We start from the raw sequence: 8,669 nt of genomic DNA on the forward strand, positions 1-8,669 counted from the left end.
TTCACAGCAAAGCTACCTTGTGTGGTGTTTCTGTCGTTGAGCAGCTTGGTCTGACTGTTGGGCAGGATCTTAATCTCAGGAGGATCTGGACTCTGGCCGGCACGAGACGCCATGAGAGCGTTCAAATACTGGAGACGTGTCACCTGCAACACACAAGAAACTGAGCCTTAAAATCAGCCGTCAGGACTTCTGGAACTTTGTGATGTCACAACAAAGCAGTCACCAAGCCCCGCCCACCTGGACCCACCATCCAAACCTTTACAGGATTTGGTTTCTCTGAGTGTTTTTACCTGAAATCTGCTATATTTTCATTGGCTCACTCAGAAAACAGTCAGCCAATCAGAAAAGTGGCTCAGAGCCTCCTCTCTTCTGATTGGCTCACCGACCTGATGTTACTAGAGCTCCAGAGAGAAGCCTGAGAGAGGAGATGTAAAACTACTACTGCTCCCACAACCTGATTGAAGAGGCTGCTCTCTGTACAATTAATTGTTGTGAAATTACTAAGTGTAATGTTCATGTAATGTTTATCTAATGATAATATTAATTGACATGATTATTATGAAGCTATATCATGAATGTTTATGTTGCCAGGTGTGACGTGTACACACCCGTATGAGCTGCAGGTCGGTGAGAGCTCGGACGGTGTAGTCGGGACAATAGCTGGACGGGCTGGTGGCGTCTGCTGACTCAAAGGGATCCCTGGGAGAGTGACGCTGGGTCGACACTGGAGACTGGTGCACTGTTACATCACACACACACACACACACACACACACACACGCGTCAGCACAATATCTGCAAATCCTGCAAGTTTCTTTTTATAGCCACATTTGTGCTTCATCATGCGGTTCTGTAAACACAGCAGAGTGAAACATCACTCAACAGGAATCATGCGCTTGAAATAATCAGGTGTTTCATGTTTAAACTTCAGCAGAAATGATCAAACATGACAGAAAACGTTACAGACACTATGTTTTTATTTCACAGTCTGACTGATGACGGTTTTTCAGGCTGATACTGATCGATTTGTTTGGGGTTTTAAAAAAATCTGAGAACAATTTATCAGCTGATATTTAACAGAAACTGAATCTTGACTGTGACGTCTTGGATCTGTGGGTTTTTTTTGTTGTTGTTTGAAGTTTTTAAATCTATTTTATTGGTTTTATTTTTACATTTTAATCATTTTTATTTCTCATGTGCATCAGTTTTCCTGTGTGCTAGTTTACTGCCTTATCATTATTATTATTACTATTATTATTATCATCTCGTCATTCATCTGTAAAGCACTTAGAACTGCACTAAGCTGTGTGAAAGGAAAATAAAGTTTTGATATTCAATTTATTTATGTATTTATAAACAAAAAGTATCAAATATTATGAGACTGCAGCTTCTCAGATCCAAGAATTTGTTGTTTTTCTCTGTTTAATGTTTAAATTTAATATTGTCGGGTCGGTCTGACAAGAAAAAGCTATTTGAGATCTTTTGATGGACATTTTCTTTTTTACAATTTTATGACAATTTATCGACTCAGCGATTGATCAGTGATGAAAATAATCAATAGTTGTTGCTGTAGTCAGATGTCAACGTCCAAATAAAAGTCATCAATGATTCACTGTCAACGAACCAACTTACAACAGTGTCACATGATGACATCATCGATCACATCACTAATAATCAAACTCTAATCCAATGGAGACGTCAGCTGTTTGGTTTTTACCTGATTCTCCATCTCACCTGAGTTTACTTTATTTTATTGTCTTGTTCCAGATTTGTTTCATTTGTAATCTTGTGATTTTAAAAGGATTAAAGTTGTTATTATTACTATTGTTATTAATCATTATCATCATCATCTCAGTGTAAAATGTTTTACAGGGTGGATTCTTTCTGTAACTGTGATGCACACGTCTTCCTGCAGTTCCTGATCTCACCTGAAGATGGCAGCGTTAGCGCAGAAACACCGTAGTACGTAAACGCGCCATTTTCAAACTTCAGCCCCTCTTTTCCGATCTCCACCTCCACGCGGCCCTGACAACAAACAAACAGACAAACAAACAAACAAACAGACTTTAGTCTCATTTTAATATAGTTATTTCCCTGGTTTCCTTCTTTCTGTTAAATGGAGAAAATGTGAACTCTGAGCTGCTAAAGATTCTCCCGCAGCTCTGTGATTACAACAACTAGTCAGTGTGTGGTGTAACAACAGGCTTGTCATGAAAACAAACAGTATCTCTGCTCAGGATGAGCAGAGATACTCCAGTAGATTCATGGACGGATGATGTTTTCACTGCGTCTCATCCCAGCTGCGAAACAAAACCAGTCAGTGTCGGTTACTGCAGCTGTGTCGTCTGTTCGGACTCTGACTGGATCTTTGTCTCGTTTTGGCAACACTTAACTTAAAGATCTTTTATAACCAGTAACCTTAGAAAACATAATGGTTCATAACACATTAAAATGTAGTTGTTGTGTGTTTATTAATGTATTTATCAGCATCTGTAACTGTGGACACCTGCGAGTGGAACAACTAATGAACGATAATATAATAAAACACAGTTGTAATAATGTAAAATATCTTCATAGAGAAATTAAATTGTTGACAAATACAGTTAAATAAAAAATCATGTCCATATATCTGCTTAAAGCTGGATATTATAAATATAGATATATAAAATAGTTGTGTTATAAACTATTTATTACATTTGATTTGTGAAGATGATTGTGGGATAGTCCTTGTGTGTGTGTGTGTGTGTGTGTGTGTGTGTGTGTGTGTGTGTGTGTGTGTGTGTGTGTGTCACAGACCTGCAGCAGCAGGATGAAGTAGTCCACCGGGTGGTTGCGGGTGTACAGATAGTGGGCCGGGCTCAGCCGGTTGCCGGGGTCAAAGTGCACTTCCTGGTTGACACTGGGGTGACGGAGCAGGTGGAACAGGACCCTCTCTGACACACGTGCGGGGCTGAAGTGCTCCACCTCTGCAGGGGTCAAAGGTCAGACAGTCAGACACACGGTGCATCAAACACAGACTGTCGACCTCGAGTAACTCTGACCTCAGCGTCTTTGTGGAACTGATTCTCAGACGTTAACACGTCAAACATCTGGATTCAAACAGACAGTTCTGCTGTCAGACGAGTCTCATGTTGTCGGCTGAAGTGTGAAATACATAAGATCTATAATGTGATCAGATTTAAATAAATTGATAACCTGTCCAAGGAGAAGAGACAGAACCAGTGACTTCTGTTAAACCACGTTTTAAAACCCATTTTTATAGACTTGCTTTTATGTGATGTCGTCTTCGACCTCGTCTCTGTCCTGTTTTTGTTTATATCGCCTTCGAGCTTTTTGCCGTTATTGCTTCTGCCTCGATTATCAAAGCACTTTGTAAATGTAGTTTTTTACAGGTGCTATATTTAAGTTATTATCATTATTATCATGACTCCTGCGTCTGGTGTGTCGGGGATATTGAGGAGTTGAAGACAGATAAATCTGAAACTTGTAAATGTGAGCAGCTCGTAAATGACACGACACAGTTCAGGTCCAATAAAGTTGAATTTAAACGATGAAACGATGAATCCACAGGTTTGATGTTTGGCACTAAAAGACCCAGATAATACGTAACAGTGACATAATGATTACACTGCTGCGTTAAACTGTGACTAATTTACTCGGGTAAATCTCGCTCAATCTTTCCATCCTGTCACATTCACACAGGCCTGTGAGTAAACATTCACAGACGCCAACACACACCTCTGGACAGGAAGCGGTGCGTCGCCAGCAGCAGCTGCGGCGAGGTGCGGATCTTGGGTTCTCCTTCGGGAGGCTTGAACAGAGAGAACTCCTCGTGGACGCTGCGAGGCTCCAGAGGAATCTCCAGCTGAGGGAGGGGCCGCTTCACTTTCCTGTCCACTACGGGAGGAGGAGGCGAAGGGTGAGAGGTTTTAACGAAGAGCTCCAGAGGCTGAAGAAACAAACGCGTTTACAGAGACTTACAGTATCCGTCGGATTCATCCAGGATCTCTGATTTGATGATCTCCTCGATGACGTCCTCTAAAGTGACCAATCCCAGCACCTCGTAGAAAGGATCCCCCTCCCCCTCGTTGTTCACTTTCTGGACGATGGCCATGTGAGAGTTGCCTGGTAGAAGTGAAAGGGTCAAAGGTCAAATCACAGAAATTTAAGCTCATTTTAAAGAAATCGAAACCTCTGGTAGCTTCTAGACACGAACATCGCTTTTGGTTTTATGTGACCAGGTTCTGAGATTTCTGTTTCCACACTGACTTTAAATGAACTTCTGTTTGATTTTCATTTTGAAAACTTAAAGTCCTGGTTGCGTCAAACATTGCTTTCCTTCTGTGAGTCATAACTCAGTAAAATCTCACCTCACAGACACGATACACATCATTTTAGAATCGGTGTCGCCTACACTTCCCGGGAATATCATTACCTGCCATGTTATTACAAATAAACATTCATAGATCGGCTTAGAAATTATTGGGGGGGTAAAAAACAGCGATCCATGCAGCTGCAGAACTTGCCTGAGAATTATCATGTTTTTAAGTTTTATTCAGAATCAAATGGATCCAGTGACGGTCGTCTGTACACGCATGGGTACGCTGCTAACAGGGAATGGTAATAGCTACTACGGTTTGGTTTTGATGGGGAAGAAAAAGTGAACAGATAAACGGCTAAAACAGAGAGCTAAAGTTGTAGCCCGAAGCTAACTCACTGACTCCATGGCAACGAAGGAGGGCGGTCCACAGCTCACCTTTCTTGAACTCCTCCAGCATGGCGTCCAGTTTGGTGTCGTTGAAGACATAGTGCAGCGGGTGATTGTAGAACTTGGTGATAGTCGTCATGGGGGTGCAGTCGTCCGGGTCCACCAGAGCCAGGTCTTTCACATACAGGATTTCCACAATGTTGGACCTGAATAAACCAGAACACGTGAGTGAACAAAGAAAAAGACACAAGTACGACAGTATTATTCCATCAGCTGTGAAGCTGTAACCAATCATTTGTTCATTATCAATACATCTGACATTTCTTTTAATAATCAATTGATTGTTCAGCATATAAAATATCTAAAAGATGAAAAATGCTCATTGTTGACATCTTTTAATTATTTGTTTATTTTGAAAATATGTTGCATTTACTGTCACAGAAAAGTGTGAATTTTGCTTGAAAAATTATTAATAAATTATCAAAATTGTTGCCAGTTAATGATCTGTCAATTAATTGATTAATTAACTAATCATTTCAGCTTTAGAGCTCTGGTTGCTTTTCCTGAAGTTTGGGGAAATAGTGAAACTACCATCAACAAACTACAGCTTTTGTTCGTCTAAAGATGAAAACAAAGTTTTTAAAAAGGGCCCTGTTGCCATGCCAACCTCTCCTCCTCGTAAATGGGCACCCTGGTGTATCCGCTCTGCATGATCTCGGACATGGTGGAGAAGTCGAGCACGGCCGAGCTGGGCAGCATGAAGCAGTCCTTCAGAGGCGTCAGGATGTCCTCCACCGTCTTGATGCGCAGCGTCCCGCGGCTGAACTCCTCCTTCACAAACTCACTGACACAAACAACAACATGACACCACATCACATGACACCACATGACACAAACAACACCAGACAACACCACATGACACCACCCCACACAGGCAGGAGAGACACACACCTGGGTAAGAACTTTTATATAAACACAGATCAGCCACAACATTAAAACCAGTGACTGATTTTAATCTTGTGGTTTAAAGGTGATTTTTTATTTTTTACTTAAAAGCCATGAAGCTGAAAATAACTGAAACTAAAAAATAAGTATTAAATCACATTACTGATGGTTCACAATGAACTCTTTCAAAACAGGCCACAGATATACTAAACCAGTTGTTTTTATATATTTTTAAACTGCAAGAAAATGGATAAAAACATAAATTCCCACAGTTGAGAACTGGATTATTGTGATTCATTATATTATATTATGAATTTATTATTGTTTTTTTTAGATCAGATTTCATGTAAATCAACAGGATTACATGAATTCCTCTTAGTTCATAAACTATTCTAGTGTTTGTTTGTTTTTTTAAGGTAAAAAGAAGAATTGGTTGCACATGTGGAACTGTACAAGTGGGTGTAAGTAGGTGTAAATGTACACACTTATATATGTTTGACTTTAAGTATATGCATTCATATGGATGTGAGTAGGAGGTTTCAACAACGAGCGGTTGAGATCGAGTCTTCCTCTGATCAGAAACACGCTGGAGAGATAACAGTTTCTTCTTCATGAGCTTCCCTGACGTTTTCTACCAATTATTCTAAACTTGCTAAGTTTGAATCCTTGTTTTCGTTGCCGCCTCAGTGACCGGGTTAGCTCGTGTCAAGGTCGGCGTCTGCGGCTAGCACATGTTGTTCTGTCTAGCTGACAGGGAGGGAACGGCTGCAACAAGTTACTGTAACTGTCCCAAAGCTGAGCGGCCGGATCACAACAGAACACGGTCTTATAATATATTTGTCTGTTCTGTTCATCATGAGCAATAAAATAGATGAATTGTGCCTGTGTTGACTCGAGGAAGGTGCTATGTTCTACACACAGCAACTGCTCTTTGATAAATATTACAACATAATAAATAATACTGTCATATTATTGTAAACAGTGTATATGTTGGGGTCCGTTTCAACATCTGAATTCTTCCATTCAAACACGAATCATCTTTACACAGTATATAGGTAATTAGCAGACGTACGGTTAATATATAAACGTTTGGTTGGTCTGGTCCAAATTAACTGAGAGAAACTGCAACCGAAAGTGTTGCAACCGTCCCCAGTTTCAACTACAGCTTCTTTTTTAAGTTTGTATTTTCTTTATTCTTCTTTCTCTAGATTAAAAACAAAAGAAAGTTTGTCTGAACTTTAAGCTTAAATATTTACAGTACTGTGCAACAGTTTCAGGCACTTTGCATGTTTAGATTCTTATTCAGACCCAGGTTCGTTCTGCAGAAGGACAACGAGTCCAAACACACAACCAGAGTCACAAAGAACCAGAAGAACCAGGAGTCCTACAGTTGGTCTGGACCCCACAGAGACCTGGTCCCCACAGAGACCTGGTCCCCACAGAGACCTGGTCCCAGCATCGTGGCGTCAGTCTGGGCTGGAATAACCCACGTGTACCTGAGGAACTGTGTGCACCTGTGGTTTTATGGGTTTATTCTAAAGGAATACTCTCTTCACTTTTAGAGTCTCAAACTTCAGCACTGAACATGTTTACTTCCTGGTCTGTGTGTGAGTGTGTTGTTTTCACCTGTAAGGGTCGTTGATGCTCGTGCGGATCATCTCCATCGCCCTCTCTCTTATCCCACAGGTGCTGATGTCCCTCCTCAGACCCAGGTCCAGGATCAGCCCCAGGGGGCAGGACAGGGGGCAGGTGAGCACCAAACAAACCTGGGCCAGCCAGGTGAGAGCCGGCGCCAGCTGGAAGCCATAACCGGAGCACAGGATGTGAGGAGCCAGCTCAGCAAGGAAGAAGATGAGGAAGCCGCTGGTGAAGACCGCGGAGAGGATGGAGCCCAGAGCCCGGTACAGGAGCACACCCAGGACCGAGTGTCCCACCGCACACAGGAACAGCAGAGAGCAGGTCTGCGTTGGAGACAATGGGGGGGGGGGGGGAAAAGAGGCATCAAGAAGCAGAACAGTATTTTCATCCCGTCCTCTCTCTGCAGACAGAACTTACCAGGAAGTTCCCCCTCCTCCTGATTGGCTCCAGGCGCTTGGCGGCCCGTTTCTCCTCCTCGGATCCGCAGCTGTGAAGGACATAGAGCTCCACCGGGTCCAGCCACAGCAGGCTCAGGTTCACTGTCCTCAGCAGCCCGCACACCAGCAGCAGCAGGACTACCAGCGCGGCCAGACCCCACGGCGGGATGTGTTCTGCGGGCAGACCCTTGTCGGTGTTTATCCGCAGTCTGTCCGGGCCCACGGAAGCCCATTTCCCTCCGCTCAGCACGCACAGGTGGTAGGTCTGCTCGCCGCCGGCTGCTCCCGCGGAGATGTTCCTCTGCCGGACCTGCACCGTTATCAGCCCGCTGTGCTCCTCGTCCGGGACGAACTCCCCCGTCACCTGGAAAGCGGACTCCTTCCGGCCGGACTCCTGCCCGCACGGGTCGGGCGCATCCCCGACCGCCCCGGCCGCTCCGCCCGCTGCCCCTGCGAACGCCACCCACGGCCAGCTTCCATTCAGATCAGTCCCGAAGAGACGGAGCTTGAACGTGGCTCCTTCTGGCGCCGAGATGATCCGATCCTTCATGCACACCAGACGCGCCGGGTCTTCCAGTCGCAGCCCCAGGACCGGCGGAGCTTCCCGGCTGCAGGCGCCGTACCTGATCCCGCAGAACAACAATATCATCAACAGGAACCGTAGACCTGCCAAGCTGGCCACCATATTGGAATTGGTCAGCCTGGCTCTGCGCGGATCATGTGACTCTAGCTCCCCGCAGTGGCCCCGCCCACCTGGAGGCGGTGAGCCAGCCAAACAAAACGAACGCTGCAACTGACCTACGCGGCGGCCATTTTGGCTCCACACACGCAAGCGCGGCAAACGGGACCAACGTCCATTACGGGGCTGGATTCTGAATGTTTTGGGGTTTTTAATCGCCCCGCCCCCTCCTCGGTGTGAGCTCACAGCCAATGAAACGCTAG

General features: G+C 44.2%; 1 protein-coding gene across 2 annotated transcripts in view; it reads right to left on the reverse strand.

The window, feature by feature from the left end:
• The window catches only part of cnnm3 (cyclin and CBS domain divalent metal cation transport mediator 3), an 11,326-nt gene extending 2,897 nt beyond the window's left edge, over positions 1-8,429 (reverse strand). Inside the window, exons 1-10 of one of the 2 annotated variants that reach the window (XM_023421189.2) lie at positions 7,708-8,428; positions 7,279-7,613; positions 5,375-5,551; positions 4,756-4,913; positions 3,981-4,124; positions 3,738-3,896; positions 2,796-2,965; positions 1,928-2,024; positions 609-739; positions 17-143 (exon numbers count right to left, since the gene is read on the reverse strand). In XM_023421189.2, coding sequence (XP_023276957.2) covers positions 17-143; positions 609-739; positions 1,928-2,024; positions 2,796-2,965; positions 3,738-3,896; positions 3,981-4,124; positions 4,756-4,913; positions 5,375-5,551; positions 7,279-7,613; positions 7,708-8,412 — 2,203 coding nt within the window. In that variant the 5' untranslated portion in view covers positions 8,413-8,428. Of the gene's footprint in view, positions 1-16; positions 144-608; positions 740-1,927; positions 2,025-2,795; positions 2,966-3,737; positions 3,897-3,980; positions 4,125-4,755; positions 4,914-5,374; positions 5,552-7,278; positions 7,614-7,707 lie in introns of both variants that reach the window. The other variant, XM_023421190.2, reaches the window with a different exon arrangement.
• Positions 8,430-8,669: the final 240 nt, after the last annotated feature.

This window comes from Seriola lalandi, unplaced genomic scaffold (assembly GCF_002814215.2).
Source record: "Seriola lalandi dorsalis isolate HSWRI2012SDOR001 ecotype SW California unplaced genomic scaffold, Sedor1 jcf7180002054666, whole genome shotgun sequence".
Classification (NCBI taxonomy): Eukaryota; Metazoa; Chordata; class Actinopteri; order Carangiformes; family Carangidae; genus Seriola; species Seriola lalandi.